A 20,763-nucleotide genomic window follows, 5' to 3' on the forward strand; every position below is an offset into this window, starting at 1 on the left:
GGTTCAGTGAAAGACAGGAATGTTTTGTGAATATGCCCTGCTGGGTGGTATGCATAGAAGCATAGAAATAGCTTTGGCAAGGTTCAGGTTTATCTGATCAAAAATGCTGCACTTTGTTGTAACTGGCAGTTCTGACGTTTCTTCCGAGAGACCTTATATGGCATCCAAATCCACACTTTAAAAAAGGCAGCAGATGCACAAGCACATACAGGCCATGGCAAAAACAGTAGACTCATAGAAGGACTTCACCTACTTTCTCTTTCATGGTTCCTCTCATGTTGGTGCACTGTGGAGAGGAGTAGTAGCTTGAGTCAGGAATGAGGGAGTTACATAAGTTTTTTTTTTCTTTCTTTCTTTAGTGCGTTTGTGACAGCACTGCTTGAGTAGCACAGTGTAATATATGCCAGTGTTTGAGTGTGCGTGGCTGGCTAGCAGCTGTGCAAACACTGTTTGGGTGATCTGTGCTTCTCTTGATGTGGTCTGTCAATGAACTGGGCCAAACAGAGCAAACGGGTCAGTTTTTCTTCTGATGTCTGGCGTGTCGAACTATCTAGTTTGTGAGATCAAAACTTTAGTCCAGCCTCACCTACTTAACATGAGGTTTCATTTGAATGGGATTCGACTGTCCCTAGAGGGCAACAGATATCAGTTTGCTCAATGGGACTCCCTGTGACAATTTGGCTTTCACAATGACTCTTTCTTTCTTTCTTTCTTTCTTTCTTTCTTTCTTTCTTTCTTTCTTTCTTTCTTTCTTTCTTTCTTTCTTTCTTTCTTTTCAGTGTTGCACAGTGGTGCCACTTTGTTTCATTAAATGGGTTATTCCCGCATCCAGTCAGCCAACCATTCACTGGTTCCTACATCTGTTGCGTTGCCCATAGAAACATAAAACCGTTATGGTGCGTGGGTCTTTCTTGATGCTTCCCTCGTGACTACACACCTTAATATTTGCTTATAAAGCTTAGTCATAAAAAAGGCGTGCTAGCTCCACAGACAGCAGTCGACTAAATAATAAGCATATGGTGAGTAAGGGGTTGAGGAGCTACCAAGGTGTGGCCAATGAGGCTACAGTAAATGGCTATAAAAGCAAAAGAGATCACAAAGGCTAGAATGCCTTTCTCGCAGCTTCTGATTTTATTTGCATTACATAAAAACACCGACAACCAAAGCAAAGGAGAGAGGAACAGAAAGCATTAAAAAGCATTTTTTGTTACTCTTTTCAGTCATTCACCCACCCACTGACTCAATTCCTCCACTAGCATTCTTCCCCCCTCCTTTCCCTTTCTCCCTCTGTTTCAATGTCTTTCTGTTGGCCACATGAGTTTCTCTCATGCCCTTGATGTGGTATATACTGTAGTGAGTTCCCGGTGAATGCACTTTGTCCCATCCCCAGTCATTCCTAGTTTGTAATCCCTGAGTCATGGGACTAGACGCCTGCTACACCACACGCCACTGGCTATGCGCCGGTGTTGATTAGCTTACAGCTATCACAGTCCTCTGCCCCTCATTACTAGTATGACGGGGAACCCTGACTAGCTTTTCACTGTCCAGAAAGGCCTTCAACAACTGCCCACGGATCTCTACATTGTCGTGAAAATCTTTTTTTTCACAGAGTTTCTGTTTTATATTTCCACATTTAGTAGCTGTGTTTCCTATAATAAAATGGAAACTTGGCCGGTTTAGGAACACGCCTGCTTTGGGGATCAGTCCACTGTCTTTAAAGGTAGTCGGTTTGTTTCAGTGCAGATGTTCGGCTGTCCACAACGAAGTCGGATAACTTATTTTGCTCGGCGTGTGCTCTACATTGTGCTCACTTTCTTCTCTTTTGTCTATGCTTGCTTCACAACACCTGTTTTCGGAGTTGGTGTGCATAGCATGCTGCTTTTGTAATCAGGTGAGCAAATGGGGCACAGCCACCGAGTGTGCCCATATCAGACCCACAGCGTCAGATGTATGTAGATCGACCAGCCCGCCAAAGCAACAGATGACAGAGAGGGGTGGTGTTTGCTTGGCGTTTAAGTATGATTCTGCGATGCCTGTAATGAGCGACACAGTCAAATGGAAGACATATGTCCAGAGTGTGTGTTTTATGGGCTGTGTTAGTTAGAGTACTTTTTTTTGTATTAAACATTTCATCACTGTTATTTTGTCGTAGAAATTGGGAGTGTAGACCATTGTTATTTTTGCTTCACGTAAGTTCTTATTGCAGACACTTCTTTGTTGCTCTGCAACGTGTATTTGTTTTATGTGTGGTTTCAAGGTAACTGTGACCACATTTTGAATCACCAGCAGGAATTTTACAAGATCTGGTCATTGCTTTAATCATGACCAGTCACATTGTCAAATGAAGCAGCACGATATCCCCGTACGTCCAGTCATCCTTTAACTAAATGAGTCACACCCTGTCTATGTATGCTTGTCTATGTGAGTGTGTGTTTAAGAGAGAGAACTAAAGAGAGTGAGATAAGATATTTCGAGCACCAGTTTACACAACTGCAACGTTAGTCTCATGTTTTTTGAAATCACTTCCATCTCGTATTGCAAAACCCTGAGTTGTAACTTTCCAGCTATCAAAATCCTAGTTTAAATCTTTCAATCAGTACAGTCAGCCAAACCTGAGAAGTTTCACAGCATCGTGAAAAGCGTGCATATCTTTATAAAAAAGATAAAGGAAGAAAGATGTGGCCAGATGTTTTACGCTCCTATTAGCTGTGGAGCTGACACGGAGCCCAAAATAGAAGAGCGATTCATCTTCTTGAGCTGAGACCATTTTGCCACTCAGACCGCGAGTCATTTTTGGTCGCATTAGAGGAAAACAAGAAAGCTGTGAGAAGCACATTGGCGATTGTAAAACAGAGGTGGAATGCGAGGCATGCAACATGAAAACATGGCGGTCTTGGGAGAATTTATTTATGAAGTATCCATCTGCCGCCCAAAGTTCGCCGTCTAACAAGCAACAGTCTTCTTACATGTGTATATGTATGATGTCTAATTGGACCCAACCGTTACAAGCATACATGTTGCAAACCGTAAGCATGGTTGTGTTGCAGACGGCTCCATCCAAGTGTGTGAACGTGCATCTTTATACTGTCCCACATGAATCGTGCGTGTATCAGGAACCCGATTGCGGAATGTATCAATTTGGACTAAAAATGGGGCAGGCACCATGTTTTGTGGAAAAAATGCAACACAGAAAGTAAACTGTTTGTCAGATATGTCGTGTGTTTGGTTTAACGCCTAAACAGTTCCTCCAGAGCATCCCATGTCTGTTTATAACAGCAATGGAGCCTGGACATGGCTAGGCTAGCGCCACCTGCACTCTGGACTGTAGCACTTCCCTGTCAACCCCCCCCCCCCCCTTTTTTTTTTTCTCCACTATGCACTGATGCATAAAACAAGATGAACTGATCTTATTGGACTAAGTAAGTAAAAACAGACCTTTTCACACTGTTAAAGACAGACCAGTGCAGCTTTTAGCCAGTTAAAGTTGCAGCAAGGAGCCAAATCCTGCTGAAAGCTCTTTATTTTTTTATTTTTTATTTTTCTAGGACAGAATTTCTAACAAGCTTTTAGCAAAAAAAAAGAAAAAAGAAAAATAATGTTAAGTGTCTCTTGGTGATGGCGTGGATCAAAGTGAATGTCATATCAAGCACCGAGGCCATAGCATAAACAGTAGCGTTAATGCACTTTCACATCATGGGCTAATATGATTTCAGAGAAGGAGGGAGTGGAGGAAAGAAAGACAGAAAGGCAGCTATGGGGTATTAGTCTGACTTATTGTCTGCTTCAGTAGCCAGTGTGTCTGTGGTGGTGATGATCCTGGGCAACTCTATTTTCATGGCCAAAGACAGATGTCAGCAATACTAGGCTTGTCCCGTACAGCAGCTTTACACCACCACAGGCTTGTGTTTCAGGAGGGCAGCCAGAAGGCAGTGGTGAAGATCTAAGAATAAAACTAGTTATTCAGCACTGCTGCCTGTGATGGTGGGATTGTACTGGTTTGCGCGTGGGAGGACTTCAGCCTGACGTTGTCCTGCTTCGAAGCATGCTAAGGTCTGCTGCCGGTCTGGCCGGCTTCATCGCCTTGCATACACTTCAATTCCTGGTTTCTTGGCATTGAGATGGAAATTTAAACAGTCTGGCTGACTGAACAAGCAGCCCTCTTAAAACCAGACCGCCACCCCGTTCTTCTCCTTTTGCTCCACTGCAGCCTTCAGTCACCACTTTATCACTCTGTGGTGCTGAATGGGTCCCCTTCATACCAGCCGAGTTTATGACCCTGCTTTTGCAGACCGGGGGTCTAGATATGTATCTCCATCAAAGGCGTTCTCACATACTTCTGTCACCTCTGGTCAGCTGTGGGCTGGTCTGCCTTGAAGAACTAATTATAAGCTCTTAACTATTAACCAGGAGCTCCTGTTTTTTTTCCTCACAGCTTGCCGTAATCCTGTTTAATATGTACGTGTGTGCATGTAGGGATAATCAAGAAGGGTATAAGCCCATAGTGGTTGTTATGAAATGTTTTAACCCTCACCCGAACCCTCAATTCACCTCACCTCCCACAGGAAGTGGCAACTCAGCCACAGGAAATGGACTTATGCAGATCTTTATAAAGACGTCCCCCCCCCAATGTGCTAAGATGTGCGAATAGCGGGATACCCAAATTGCCACAATCTGATATAAATAAACGGCTATGCCGTCCTAAGTACTGGCTCCTTGCTATTGACAAAGGCTATCAAAAGCCCAGCTTTGATTTAACCTTTCAGATCTTGTCCTTATTTTTTTATTCACAGTCCAATCTTGCTTCCTCACACCAACACACACCCACTCATAAACTATAGGCCTATTTATAGCTCAATCGCATGATAGAAAGCATATTGTCCCTTATTTGTTGGGTCTGGTTGCCTGCTCTGTTGTATCATTGCATCATTCGGAGCAGAGGCAGCAGTCCAGGCTTTATGAATGAACTGACTCTCCGCCAGAGGCTGGGAGATGGCACCGATCCCACTGTGATGTCATGCCACAGACAAGGAGAAGAGAGGGAGCTTTATGAAACCTCCCATTCATTGGTTTCGCTCTCTCTCTCTCGCTCTTTTTTTTTTTTTGCCCACCCCTCACCCAACTCAGTCACCCATCACCCACCCAAGATGCTTTCTTGCTATCTTCCCCAGCCCTGTCCCGCCCTGCCCATCCGTGCCTATTCCAGCCCAATAGACTTTGGCCCTGGCTGTGAAAATCCCAATTTCACACCCACGCTCTGGCGCACAGGCAAAGACGGCCACTAATTTGGTGTGCATATGTATATGTGTGTTTATGTGAGTCACTTTAACAGCCTGAGGTGCCAAAGAAGTACCTCTGTCTAAAGTTGGGTTGGGCCTTGCTCACAAGGGCAGAGCAGTAAAGGTGGAACAGCCTCAGCGAGAACCCCTGGGGGAAATATCGTCGTCGCACTCAGTAGCTTGTCCATTACTCATTTCATGGCAAGAGGAGAGTGGCTAATCAATACCTTTTACTGTAATCTAGACTAAACATCAGTCTCAATTCGTCAGTGATTCTTAGCATAGATGAACTTAATATGGTTTTTACCTCATTAGTAAAATTGGTTTCATTTTGTACATTTTGCTGCAGAAGCTCTTTTTCTTTTTTTCTCTTCTTTTAAGTCAGATACTTGTCAGTGAAATGCCATAATGTTGCCTGTGATTTACATCCATTCCCACATTTCATGAGCTAAGTGGATGGGACTCATTTTGCGGACAGACCCACACAGTCTAATGTGGAAAGTGATGACTAGTGGATGCTCTAGCTCTCAGTACATACTGACCGTTCTCTATCTAATGGGGCTCGCAGGCATTGAAATCGTATCAGGACTTCATCATTTACTCGAGACTGTCTAGATCCAAGCTCGCCTCTCTCGCTAATGGATGCACATTGTACATTAGCACTGCCGCAGATAACTTTCATATGGATCATTCACCATGGAGACTGCTCTATTATCACTTCACTGTTACGTTTAGCGTTCTCCTTTCAGCCTTGCTGAACATTCTGCATCATGTTTTTAGGAGATCAGCTCAGATCAAAAAGAAAAATTTACAACAAAGTAGTGTATGTACACAAAACACACTATTTGACTGTCACCTGACAGTCAACCTTCTTCTTTTTTTTAAATTGTGTTTGTGGTTTGAATTAGAGCCTGAGCAGGATTTCAAGAAGTATTAAAACAACCCAATAATGATATGCTTTGTAGACGGGGTTCACATTTTTCTTTTTACTCTCTCTAGTGTCTAATGTTAGTTCTCATGCACTGTAGTGTTAAGTGTCTTTGATGGAAGATTTAGTGCTAAAGTGGGTTCAAGTCTGTGTGGGCAAGTACGCGGTGCGGATGGGTTGATAAAAGCGGTGTGGAGGGAGGGGTGTAAGCGGTTTGAAAGTGCAGACAAACTCCACTTGAGCCAGCTTAAATAAACTGCCACATTTTGCCTTTGCTTTCACATCAAAGCACAGACTGTCTGAGCCCCGGTCACATCTCAGTTTGCAGCCATTTGCAACATGTACCTCTCTGCATTACCAACACTACTTAAAAGCAAAACGAGCTCAGTAGAAACTTAGACAACCTTGCAGTCTTTTTTTTTTTTTTTTGTCAAATAGAGAAACCAGCTTTATTTTGATGTGTGAGCCATGTCTGACAGTAGTTAAACTGGGTTTTTGTGTGAGACTGTAAAACAATGGCTGTTCTCAACTCTTCAACCTTTTACCTTCACTTCTGACTGAAATGGTTACATTCTGTTTGTTCAGACTATATTATTACAGCCCAAATTGAATCACAGGAAGAAGCAAAGAGCTCCTCTGTCTTTTTTCTCCAGTCTGCTGCAAAAAAGCTTGAGAGGGGGAAGAAAAGGGGGAAAAAAAACGACCTAAAGACCGAAAAAACAGAAACTGGGAAACCTAATTTTACAAACAGCCAGACAGACATTGGTTACATGGGCGAAGTAGGGACGGGGGGGGGGTAAGCTGCTGTGCATTCCAGACAAGGTCGCGACGTCAGTGGTGAAAACAAGCATGAACTGTATGTTGCTCTAGTATACTGCTGGCAGATAAAACACCAGCCAGTGGAGATGCCAGAACATCTGGGTTTGACACATGGCGGTGCTGCAAGTGTGACACACCCACTCCTCACAGCTTGTTTGCCCTGAAGACAAGCCTTTCTGTGATCTAGGATTAATGATTTGAAATTGCATGTAATGGACAAAGAAAAAAATGATCTAAAGAAATAGACTCACCACCAAAATCAAGACCTGGCTGACTCTTTGATTTTTTTATGTGTTTGCATGTTAACCTACTTGAGACCTAAGCTGACCTGCTGTGTTTTTAAGTTTTGCCGTATGCACGTTGCCCCCCCCCCCCCCCCCCCAAAAAGTTGAGTACACAAGAAAGTGACATTAAGCTTTACTGCACAGTAACAGATAATAACAGATGTAATTGTGTGCTGTGCAAATGTGTGTGGACGGTTTGGAGATTTAAACGATAAAATATGCCCTAACTGAAACTCTAGGTTCTTTTTTTGTGGCTGTTTACAAGTTGAGCCTAGGTTGCTGGGGTTTTTTTTGTTTTTGTTTTTTTAACTAGTCTGTTTTTATATTAGAGGCCAGAGGGTCTTTCCCCTTCTCTCCTCCTCATCATATCCTCTGTTTTGCCCCCTTATCGCCATACTTCTGCAGCCCAGTAAATCTAATTAGATGAGTGCGAGTCATCAGGCACTGTTTAAAGCCATCAAAGGGAGCTCTGTGTCCCACTGGTTGCCCACTGGCTGTGAGCCGAGAACAGTAACCCTAGTGTGTAACTGAATCCCCTCGAGACGGGCCACCCCCGACTTTCCAAGTCACTCGCCAGCAGCCGCGGTGACATCATCACCTCATCCCTCGACCCTTGACCTGTGAGAATGCTTGACCCCGCGCTGGGTCCTGTGACAGTAGGCCCACTGTGTCGGGGCGACGTGGTAGGAGGGCTAGCAGAGGTGATAGTGTCGCTGATGGGCAGCACTGGCCACTGACCACTCTCCCACCCAGGATGTACAGGTAGAAGATAATAAATGTGGGGTTTACCAACACAGTATACACACAGTGACATGGCTCTCCCTTACTTTTTAAACAGGTTCGAGCCAAAGCTGTGACAGTCCTTGTTTCAATAGATTGGAGCCGATATGGAGACAGTGTCTGTCTAGACGGAATGTAATTGTTGAACCATGTTGTTGATCACGGTAGATATAAATGTTTGGTGTGTTTGTGTGGACGTGGATGCACGCGCACGTAACTGTGTCAATGTCTAACCGAAGCGCACATTCACAGGACTCTTCCCGCCGCCTCTTTGTCTCAATTAAATTTTCCATTCAGCGAGCTTTATCGGCATGAAATATAATACAGGATGCACTGCCGCAGCCTCAGTTGTCAATAGGAGTGAAAGGAGCATGTAATATTAGTCATTTGGATTTCAAGTCTAACAGATGCTGGTGTTACTCAAAATAAATATTCTTCTTTGTGATTTGCAGATCCCGAGTGTGGAGATGTCCCCCTGCTAACTCCAGGAAGTAAAGAGATGATGTCCCAGGCTTTGAAGGCTACCTTTAGTGGCTTCACAAAGGAACAGCAGCGACTGGGTATTCCCAAAGGTAAGACTGCCAGCTGCTTTTTGCTGTCATTAGTTCCTGTTAATGTTTTCATTTGAAAACTCAAATTGCAGCACCAGCCCTCTAAGAATACCTCAGTGTGTCACATATCAGGCGCACACATCTGCAGTTCTTTCACATTTCGGCTTTCTTCAGAGGATTCTGAGAAAGCACCTCTTAGAAAGACTGACTGAAAAGGAAACGCCCAGTTGTTCCAGAAATGGCGTTGCATTATATATATTCAGTCTAGGCAGACTGACTGACTGCAACATCCCAAGAATTGAGACACAGAGACAGACAGCAAAGAGATGGCATTGAAAACTGAAGCAATTAAAGCAACCCATGTGATCTGCAAATTATGATTTTTTTTTAGCTTTTCATTACAACTGTGGTTTACAGTCACTTCAGCTTCCCACTTTGCTGTAGGTTATTAAGTGAAAGTTGGCTCCAGCTCAGACTGCAAAAAACGAGAATCTGTCCTGTTGTATCATTCACAAGCTGACCTGAATATTTGAGTAAATGTGTCTGGATGGTGTTGTCGACGTTTAACAGTAACTGCCACTCTTTGCAATCCTGTGCAGATCCTAGACTGTGGACAGAAAAGCACGTGGCCGAGTGGCTAACGTGGACCGTGAACGAATTCAGTCTGAAGAACGTCGATTTTGACAAGTTTGGCATCAACGGAGCCAGCCTGTGTGCGATGGGGAAGGAGCGATTCTTGGACTTGGCGCCTGACTTTGTGGGCGACATCCTTTGGGAGCATTTGGAAATGCTTCAAAAAGGTAACGGCGTAAGATGGTTATCCTCTGATTATCAGATGAGTTTAAGAGATTTAAAAGTCTCAGTTTTGTGATGCGAGTCAAATAAGAAAGCTCTCACTACACAGGCTGACATCACTGCTTACTCCAGTTTAGGACTGTTGGTATTTGCTCTTGTAACAGGAGCCAAACAGGAAGACACGATTTAGCTCAGGTCATTAATTTTTGATAGAGCAGGATGCAGTTACACGATACATAAAATCAATGATGAGGTCACTGATTCTCATTCTCCATCTATTTTTCATGAAGAGGATACAAAGCATTACCCCATGAATGGACTCAACTCTAACTTCCAGGAATCCCGCTTTACCTCAGACTACTTTGTCAGTAAGTATTCATCACAGTCAATCTGATAGCATAAGAAAACAAATATTAAAATATGAAAGGGAATCCAAATAGAGGAAGTAGATAAGGTGGTTCAGTGTGGCAAGTTGGTTAGCGTTAACAAATAATCCCCCCACACACATTTTTTTTCTTGGATTTATTTCCTAGATATAGATCCTCAGTACATCTTTGCAGCTGTAGATGAATAGTGACCACACGTACAGTGGCATCACTGTGAATTTTTTGCTGAGTTTAGCTTCAATCAATATGTCTTGCTGAAAATCTACAAGATTGTTCCCGTGTGCTCAGGGCTATATTTTCTTTTGGACTATTCACGTGCCGAGAACTTCGGTGGCGGCTCAGCACAAGAGGGATAATGACTCCACTCCTTTTAAGATCGATCTTCCTCCTCTGTGTTGCTCCTTGCTTGCCTTCCTTCTCTGCTTTCTATCTACACTCATTTCCCTTTGTTTGCTCCAGGCTATGGTGTTGAGCACGCTCAGTGTGTCCCTCCTTCTGAATACTCAGAGCCCGGCTTCATCACAGAGTCCTACCAGACACTTCATCCCATCAGCTCAGAAGAACTGCTGACCCTCAAATATGAGAGTGAATACCCTGCTGCGGTCATCCTCCGGGACACGGCCCTCAACGGCATGCCGGGAGACTACTTTTCTGTCAAGCAAGAGGTGGTGTCACCTGACAACATGTGCGTGGGACGCCTCAGCAGAGGTGAGCGATCGTACAATGCATAAGTATGTGGCTGAGATTTGAGGAGACATTAAAGAATGTGGGACTAGCTTTGCAGTGAAAATGTGGTGCATTTACATTTTACTCAGAAGGTTTGCTCTAATTACCTGCTTACCACATGCACTTGCTTGAGTTTGTCTGAATGCATGTAAAAGTTGAAGGTTTCTATGGGTGTCTGCCTGCGTGTGATTGTGCTGAAGCTACCAGAATCTTGTCATGCCACATCAGTGTGCAAGTATTAGAAGAGAAGAAAAGCAGGCCTTCTGGTTGGCTTGTGGTTCAAGCAAACCCGACTTGTACACTCTAGACTGGGTTGGGGAAAAAAAAACTCTATTGTTTTTGTCAGAGCGATACACGAACCAAAGCCACAATGTGTTCTGTTCTTGCCGCATGTCCCTTATGTAAAACAGTTCAAGTGGTGTAACCTTAAAAAAAAAAGGTCTTTTTTTTCTCTTTCTTGTTTTTCTTGGCCTCCTTTCTTCGGCGCAACCTTAGGGTTCTGGGTAAGGAGATAGAGGTGTCATCCTCAGTTAGCGTGGGGTTTTCTCATGAAACTGTTTGCTTTTCTGAATGCTCGAGCTTGTTTTCTCTCCCAGCAATAGTTTACAGAGGAATTAGCGGTATGATTTAGACCGTTACCCATAAAGCTAGGGTTTTTCTTCTCCCAAATCCCCAGCTGTATAAATTATTAGCAAGTGCCATGTAAACCATACGAGTCCTCCATCCAGTGCTTTAAGCATTTGCCTGCAAAGCTTGAGATCCAATCCCCATGCATCACACATACCAAGTGTTTGCGCATTGAACTGTGCTCTCCCGACGTGGGAAAGTATCTTGTAGCACAATTGATATCCACATGTGGCTCCAATTTTACCAGTTGAAGATTTCAGCATCAATAGCGGCATGGCATTATCTGTCATTTGTTAATGGCTTACCACTGAAAGACTCCTCTTATCGTCATCAAGGCCAAAAATAGCGGGGCAATTTCTGTGAATGTCTTCCATTTAAAATCAAACCCAAATGCTGGTTGTGAAAGTGAAATGAGGTGTGAAATGGAGGGACGTGGCACTGTACAGAGCAATAAGCTATAGCTTAGTGAGGAGCAAAACAATTTACTTCTAAGGTGTGGCTAATGTCCCTTTTGTCAAATCTCAGCAAGGTTTTCGCAATTAATTCAGAGTTATTTGCTATTGTTCAAGTTTCGCCATCCGACAGTTTTGGAGGTAATAGTGATTTGTCATAGAATCTATCTGTGTCATATAGCGAGTGCACTTATTTCTTTTCCATCGGTTCAACTTTGGCTCTTACTGAAAGTCCAAAGTCACTTTCCATCAGGCTGTGGTAGACTTGGTTCATCTTGGGATGACTAAAAAAACATAGCCTGTGTGTGACTGTGACAAATTGAATAATGCTATAAAACTGAGTAATCACTAATGTGCAATGCCAACATCAATGCAACATTGACGGGAATCATCTTAAGATTTTTGCCATCATCAAACTGGCCTAAATGCTAAAATTTTAATATCATATAACTTGTCCACAAACAATGTCAGAGTTTGAAATCACAGTAATGTGAGTTTAGAGTTTCTACCTACATAACAATGGCTTTCTTGCCAATTTTTAAATTTTTTTTCGCCCTTTCCCTTCCAGGTAAGCTTGGTGGCCAGGACTCGTTTGAGAGCATTGACAGCTATGAGAGCTGCGACCGACTGACCCAGTCCTGGAGCAGCCAGTCTTCATTTAGCAGCCTGCAGCGGGTACCGTCTTATGACAGCTTTGACTCAGAAGACTACCCCGCTGCCTTGCATGGCCACAAGCCCAAGGGCACCTTTAAAGACTATGTGAGGGAGCGCTCAGACCTCAGCAAGGACAAACCCGTCATCCCAGCAGCAGCACTGGCAGGATACACAGGTAAGATGTCTAGAAATCACACTTTATATTTATATGCAGTCATTACAGTAAAAGAGTAATATTGGTCTATATGTATTTTTTCTGATCGCGTGCATGCAAACGGTAGACGTTTATGGAAAACCAGTCCGATTGTTGATTTCTGTGAATATAATTTTAATATAAACACTTCTGTAGGGCACAAAATGCAGTGTATAATGTGGTGTAACAAACTTGTTGATGCTCTGCAAAAGTGCCAAATCTTGTGGTGCCTGAATGCAACACTTTTAGACCAAAGAAGGGAAAAAAAGCACACCTTTTACCCAGGCAACCCAAGTTATGCACATCACAGGAAATAAAACAGATTTTACTCATGCCTCCTTTTACTTCACTTCTTTTTCTCTCGCTTTTTTTTTCTCTTCTTCTTTTCTGTCTTCTCATCTACCTTCTTCTTATCGGCAGCCCGCATCTCAACCTATTTTTTCCAGGTCGTCCTAGCAACGCTCGTGAAACTTAGAAATTATGCCTGCACATAACACCAGAGCAGAGTAAAATTATCTCTTCATCTCATGAGGCATCTTCTCACTCATGCATGCTGAAAAAGCTCCTTTATGTATGTTCTTCAAGTTCAGTAAGATGGAGAGATATTTTAAAGGCTCTTGTGCAGCAAATGCACTATTTTAGCATCTGGCATGACTTTTAGTTTCAAAAGGGTGCAAAAAAAAGAAAGCCAACTGCTGCTGTTGCTACTTCTTAACCGTTTATCAGCACTGAGCCATAAATACAACTTTTAAGTTAATTTGAATCAAGAAAGATGACATAAATAGCTCTGTTTTTTTGGCCTCAAGTTAGCTGTCTTTTAATGTCAATTGCCAAACATACGAAGAGAAAAGTCAAATCCCTGCAAAGGGGTTTAATTCAAGTTATTCTAGTTTAAAGCTGAACTGTAAACACAGCTGAACACTGACACAGTTGAACGCTGACGCTGAATCGACTCTTCACAGAGTGTTTGGGACTTTTTCGGTCTTGTTTAAATTACAGTCACATGGCAGTAAGACTGCCAGTATTGGAAAAAGGGGGAAATCCAAGCATATTTTCCAACGTCACAAACAATGCATACATCAGATCTCTGCAGAGTGCCCCAAAGTTGGTATGCACAAGTTAATTGGTCAGCTGTATGGTCATTAGTTCAAGAGCCACCTTTAGAACAATAAGTCATTTATGAAATGTTGGAACGACATAGTTATGAATTTATAACCAAATGGATTAGACCAAGGCACAGAGCATCTCTAGAATGATCTAAATCTGTTTTCTCCCTGCACGCTAAACCAGCAGAGGCAATGCAAACTGGCTGCAAGCAGTCACGGCGTAAACATATTATAAACGAGTCATAGTTGCATAGTTTCATAATCTGTCTTTTTATGTACTGCATGTTTCAACTCCAAATTGTGTACTTGTAAGGAAAGCATGGCAGCTGCTTTCGGCCTAATGTGAGAAGAGACTTGTTTTGACTATGAAACTATAACCATGAAGGTAATAATGCCACAACACTCCAGTTTTTAAGACAAAAAACAACAACCAAAAACTTCTAACTGCCGCTCTGGACCCTGCTATTTTAAAGAGTAGTGCAAAGAGAGTTGTGGTCTTTCAAAGATGGAAGCATTTTTGTGTTTGCCCATGTGCATGTGTGGGTGGGTGAATAAAAACAGAAGAAGAAAAAAAAGGATCGGGGGAGCAAGAGAGAGAAAGAGACCTCTATCTGGAAAAAAGAAATCCCTCAAAATAAAGAAACAACCTCTTGTACAATTCCAAAACAGTGTTTATGACAGCTCGACAGCTTGCTCTTGCTCGACTTCCTGTTTAAGTCACGGGGTGACAGGTGACACTTGTAACGAGGACAGGGGACCTGATAAGGCTGCAGGGAGATAAGGCTCCAGTTGCCATCTGCGTGGTTTCCTGCGACAATTCATCATTTACACCTCTGTCTGCAATAACATCAGGCCACCTTACAACATAGCGAACTCTCATTTTGGCTCATGATATTTCGCTCTCTGTCTCACTATTGCATGTATTTGCTCGTACACACAGAGGGCTTTTGCATTGCAACGTTGTAAAAAATAGTAATTCGCCAGTCAATATTAGCTGGTCTCGCCTTTAAAATTTTTTATCCACACCTTTGAATTATCGTCCTTTAAATAGCCATATAGGTTTTAGACTCATATTGCCATGGATTCAATACTTATCGTTATGAAGACGAGCCCCAACCTTATGCTTGTTCAGTGAGCCCCATTGTGAAAAGATTTTAACATATTTTAAAAAGGGTTGCCTACATTGTGGCGTGAAAGCACGAGGTTCTGGTATTACCCTTATGTGGGCTCACAGTTACTGCAGCAGGAACACGAGTCAAAGCTTTCTGTATGAGTGACACCCGATGTTGCGGAGCCACTTATTTTCCAAACTCGGAATGGCTGCTGTCATGCACCTTCTTCTTCAGTCCCTGCGAGGCCTTAGAGGGCTCTAAATTTCGAGTTGTTCAACCCACACGTCTGTTTCCCTGAACGCTTTTGTTTTTGTTACAAAAAGGCTACGTTTGGTTTTCTGAGGCACTCGAGAGAGGTGACTTTTGCTTAGCTCCAGTTTTGCTTAGGCGGTGTGCTGCACTGGCAGGTGTGATTTCAACACGCAAGCCTCAAAAGTGGGTGGGTTCATGTGTATGCTGAAAAAAAAAAAACAAACAAAAAAAAAACCACACGATCAAAGTGCACTGCAGTGAATCTAGTTCAGAGACAAAACCAGGCTTTTTTTTTTATCGCCTTTGTTCTGCTTTCCCTCCTTTTTTTTTTCCCATGAACTCTAATACACTTTTTGCTCTGACATTGAAATGATGTTTTACTAGTTTATTCATTTAATGTTACTCTTGGAAAAATGCACCCTCTTAACTTTGCATTGAACTTGGCAACTGCTCTCTTTCTTAAAACAGACTCTATTCAAGTACAGTAGATGTGCTGCTGAAGCCTAAATGCAGCCCTTCTTATTTTTAAAATAGTGATTTCATCAGTGTGGAACTCTTGCAGACACAGCCTCTCACTCTAAATTCACATACTGCACAGGGCAACTGGCAGACAAGGGAATACATGATGAATGGGACTTCTGTGCTTGGGACGACATTTAGTTCCACTGCTGTACTTCAGTCTGACCCAGATTAGAAGCTTTACTTTGTTCCTCTTTTCAAATTAAGTGAATAATTAGCATGAATATGTAACACTTTTCATATATAGCATAAGTACTTAGTGTCGTGCTTCTTCTGGCCGTGACTTTTATCACAGAGAGGACATTGTACAGACAGTGCTGTTCCTCAACACATTCTGCATAGCACATGGACTGATGGGAATATATCTCCTAGATTCGGCGTATTGTTATGTGAAATATACTAGTTTAGTTCGATAAAATGTTGAGCAGACTATGGGACTTGGGAGCATTTTCCAACAACAGGAGCTCTTTTGCTCTGAACTTAGCCTCACCTCAATCAATCCCCACAGCAACTGGCATCTGCACAAACAACAATGTGTCCTCTCAGTGTGTATAGCTCTTCTTCTTAAACGAACACCTTCTCCCCCTCCACCCCCATCTGCTCTGCAGGCAGTGGCCCCATCCAGCTGTGGCAGTTTCTTCTGGAGCTACTGACCGACAAGTCTTGCCAGTCCTTCATCAGCTGGACAGGCGACGGCTGGGAGTTCAAGCTTTCTGACCCAGATGAGGTGAGAGGTTGCGACCCCACTGGTCATCTAGCACACGTGCTGGGAGGTCTTAAGTAGTTAGCCAGATGAACAAGATGGCTGCTTGTTCCATGTAGCTCAATTAATTGCAAGTTTCAACAAAAGTATGTATTCTAATGTTTCTGGCACATCTTGACAGGCTTGTTCACTGTGCTTTTTCAGGTTGCTCGAAGGTGGGGCAAAAGAAAAAACAAGCCTAAGATGAATTATGAGAAGCTGAGCCGTGGCCTGCGTTACTACTATGACAAGAATATCATCCACAAGACATCTGGGAAACGCTATGTCTACCGCTTTGTCTGTGACTTGAAAAGCCTGCTGGGGTACACTCCCGAGGAGCTGCATGCAATGTTGGATGTAAAGCCTGATACGGACGAGTGAATCAGATATGAAAGAATAAAAAAGGAAGTGAAGACAAAAAGTTAAGGAGTCACTTGGACTGAGGCTCATAAAGTGGTCTTAACTGTTTAATAGAATTGGTAAACCAATTATTTTGGGGACCAAAAATGTTTTGTTTTGGTTTTTGGGTTTTTTTTGCTGTTTTTTTTAAACGAATAACTGTGGTCTTTGTCAACTTTGAGCTCCTGTCTCTCAGACCATAATTTTAAAACCGAAGGCAGAAGCCTAAAACCTGTATTCTTACCCTGTTGCATTTGAGGTGCGTGTGTGTGCACGCATGTGTGTATGTGTGTATGAGTGACTTATACTGGTGTCATTTAGCAGCTCAAAGCAGACAAAGCGTTACCGGGTAGATTTCAGGTTCTGTTCTGACTAAGTAGCAAAGTGGGGGAGAACTGAGAGAGAGAGAGAGAGAGAGACAATAAAAATGTTGGGCTAAACGAAGCGGAAAGTTCCTGCTAAGAAAACGGTTGCCAAAAAAACCTGAACTGAACTGAGGAAGGTATAATCTCATACTTGCATACATGCTTACTGTTTTTCCCTTTGGCAGTGACAGACTTTTTTCAGCTAGGACCAAAAAAAAAAACAAAAGGGAAAAAAAAGTGTCTGGTTTAAATTGCTGTTTATGCTTGTGCCACCATACTAATGCCGATTTCTCAAAACAGTCGCTGTACATCTTCTGGATAAGTGTTGTAAAGGGTATTTTTTCACATTGTTCTCAGTGACGGTATTACAGTGGAACCAAACATTAGATGCCAAGTTTTACTCGTCTGTTCTCAAGGAACTTTCAACTGAAATGTGCTGATGCGTTATCAGACAACACTATAGACACTGGCCCCTTGCTTTGTAGAGTGTGAAGACCTGGTGAGGTTACTCATAGCAAGAGTGTCTGAAAGACAACTGAAAGTAGCCGTTGCTTTTGAAACTGACACGTTCACCTTTATGTACATGTTTGCCACCTCGTTAGAGACGCATATTGTGACTGAAAGTCGTGCATTTTTTTTTTTTTTTTGCATATACCACCAGTATTAGCAAACTGTAGACAATCTTATATGGGGAAATTCAGGAGTAAGAGGAGCTGTTTCATGTGCAGATTAAATGCATAATTTCATTTCACTGCCCATGTAAGCTTACTTTTAGACACGTTTTCATATTAATTGCCTAGAGAGTAAAATTGCAAGTTGGTTTGCTGATGTTATCTTGCATAATTCTCTTTCAAATGTGTTGTACGTTTTGGCCATAAGGAAGGGTAGTATAGTGTGAAGGTACAGTGTAGGAAAGCAGGTCAGGTAATAGGAAAACTGACTATAAATGTTGACTATAGAGAATCTGAAACTTTAGAGGATAGATGAAGGTGATGGGTGATGTGGATAATGTAGGTGATCTCTCGTGATGTCTGATGACGACAGGTTGATACAAGTGATGCAAGTTAACTTGCTTGAGAAATATAGGACGGATGGCAGAGGCTTCCATTTCAATTTTACATTCTTTTGCAACTTATCTACATTCAGTTCAGAAATGAATGACTGGTTACAAGCAAATTGGCAACAGTTTCCTCCCAAACAGTGGGAACAGTGGCTGTACACTAGCCTTATGGGAAATGCCAAAGTTGAGTATTATATTAGAATACAATGTTATTGTTTACAGTAGCTGAAAGTTACCCATATGGATGAAAATAGCTTCTGAGATGTCTATTTGTACAGATTCTGTTTCATAATGCTTTACTGAGACCCAGATTACACAAATAAGCAAAAGACAAAGCAGGAATAATAACCAAAGCCCATGTGAGGTCTTTGGCCACGGTGCACCCACAACGTTAGGAGATGGGGACCAGAAACCTCTCACGTATTCGTGAAATGTCGTCTTTTATCTTTTGTTAATACGTCAGAAAGCACACAGCTTAAGGACAAAGAGTAACGTCTTTGCTGATGTTTTTTTTTTTTTCTTTTCATTTTTGATTTTGGATACCGGCTGAGTTTAGGTAAGAGATGATGTATACGTTCATACTGTGTAACTGGTAACAAGCTTGTCCATTGTTATTCAGCACTGGCTTAGTGTTTCCTTATCCAAGATAAAGAATTGGAAGTTAAACAGTTGGTTCAGGAATAAGCTGCACTGTATGTTCATTCCTTTATTGCATATGTTCACACCAGTGTTTTGAAAATCTTCTTTCTCTCTTTTTTTTTTCTTTTTTCTTTGGTATTGTTCAGGTATTTTTCTGATGTCAGTGTTCTGTATTAAAGTGAGCTTAAAAGACTTATTTTTTATCTGTTTGTATTAAAAAAATGTTTTCTTTTTTCCTCCCAACACAAACGTCATAATGTTAGTATGGTTGGCTTCATAAGATCAATGTGCTCGGAGAAAACATTTCTGTTACCTAAAATGTTAATATTTTGACATTTACTTTGTCAGGAAATTATACTGTTGTTAAATGTCAGAGTCTACAGTCTACTGCAGGTCTTATGTATTAATGAAACCTAGTCAGGCAAGTGTACACCTAACAATATTTTGTGGCATATGCATATCTCGGAATGGATTCAGAAGGAAAACTTGTTATTTTGGATGTTTTTTTGTATATTTTATAGTGTCTTTGTATTTTTGTTATGAGATCATTTTTATTGTATTTAGTTCACAAGCATTTGAATATTTTTCAATAATTTATATTTTATAAAAGACGAGATGCAGACAGCTGGTGCTTTCATGGGAATTTAAAGGTAGCGCAGGACAAAATAATGTAGCTAATTTCTTTTTGTTTTTGTTTTTGAATTCATTTTTTATATAGAAAATAGACCTGTCTGCTAGAGGTAAAAAGGCTGATGCTGGCCCATCAATGATTTCTGCTGGAAAGGTTTTATAAACTGTAGCTTCTATTTCCAAAATGTACTTAATGTACTTCAAAATGTTATAAAATATATGTGAAGAAAGATTTTATCACTGTGTGTGGTGTTTTTATTGTGAAAGTTCACATGAAAGGTTAACCATCTGCCTACTTAGTGATTTTCTTCACTTTTCTATATAGTTTAAATATAGATTTTGGTCACAGTTCAATGAGAGTATGGATGGGAAATGTAGGGATTACATGCCATTATTGAAAATAAAATATATGGAAATATTGTATGTATATAAGTAACGTGCTTTGATTTGCAGAGTCTCTTTACAGCTCCCTATATTCATACTTTGGCTTCAATACTGTTCTTGAACAGCAAACAACAACTAAATGATGAAATTGAATCATAGTGTTATTAATATTGCTGTTTGCATTTCCAGATATTGTGCTATTGTCACTGTGATAATACTGCACAATAACTGGGCAGTAAAATAACAGCCCTAGTTTAGAGTTTTCACTCATCTGCAGATCACTTTGTAAAATATGAAGTGAAATTAAGAGAAACTATTAATCATGTCAAAGTACATACCCCACACACTTTATCAGGTACAATTATTGAACTGCTTGTTAAAGTGAACATCTAATTAACCAATCACATTGCAGCAACTCAGTGTATTTAGGCGTGTAGAAATGGTCAAGTTGACCTGCTGAAGTTCCAACTGAGCATCAGAATGGAGAAGAAAGGTGATTTAAGTGACTTTGAATGAAACATGTAACAGGCGGACTGGTCTAAGTTTTCAGAAAATGCTGATCTGCTGGGGTTTTCCCTGCACCACCATCTCAGGGCTTTTCTACAGAACGGTGAAAATGAATCCTTCAAATTGTTCAGAAAGCATCAAATAACCACTGTTTATAACCAAGGCATGCAGAAGAATATCTTTCAATGCATAATATACTGTAACTTGAAGCATATGAGCTAGAGCAGCAGAAGACCACACTGGGTGCCACTTGTGTCAAATAAGAACAAGAAACTAAGGTTACAACTCACATAAGCTCAATAAAATAGCACACAGTAGAAGACTGGAAAAGCGTCGGCTGTTCTGATGAATTTATTCCTGCTGCGACATTTGTATGGTAGCATCACAACTTGGCATTAACAGCATAATAATGTGGATCAATCTCACCTCAAATGATCAGGGTGCTGGCAGTGTAATGGTATGGGGGATATTTTCCTGGCACACTTTAGGCACCAGCTGAGCATTATTTAAACACCTCAACCTACCTGAGTGTTGCTGCTGAGCATGTCTATCCCTTTATGACCACATTTTGCTCATT

General features: G+C 41.7%; 1 protein-coding gene across 2 annotated transcripts in view; it reads left to right on the forward strand.

The window, feature by feature from the left end:
* The window catches only part of ets1 (ETS proto-oncogene 1, transcription factor), a 32,356-nt gene extending 15,733 nt beyond the window's left edge, over positions 1–16,623 (forward strand). For both annotated transcript variants that reach the window (XM_026191928.2, XM_026191927.2), the window contains 7 exons: positions 8,540–8,659; positions 9,238–9,438; positions 9,724–9,801; positions 10,279–10,527; positions 12,193–12,453; positions 16,069–16,187; positions 16,368–16,623. In XM_026191928.2, coding sequence (XP_026047713.1) covers positions 8,540–8,659; positions 9,238–9,438; positions 9,724–9,801; positions 10,279–10,527; positions 12,193–12,453; positions 16,069–16,187; positions 16,368–16,583 — 1,244 coding nt within the window. In that variant the 3' untranslated portion in view covers positions 16,584–16,623. The remainder of the gene's footprint in view (positions 1–8,539; positions 8,660–9,237; positions 9,439–9,723; positions 9,802–10,278; positions 10,528–12,192; positions 12,454–16,068; positions 16,188–16,367) is intronic.
* The last annotated feature ends 4,140 nt before the right edge of the window (positions 16,624–20,763 follow it).

The sequence above is a fragment of the Astatotilapia calliptera genome, chromosome 14 (assembly GCF_964374335.1).
Source record: "Astatotilapia calliptera chromosome 14, fAstCal68.1, whole genome shotgun sequence".
Lineage (NCBI taxonomy): Eukaryota > Metazoa > Chordata > Actinopteri > Cichliformes > Cichlidae > Astatotilapia > Astatotilapia calliptera.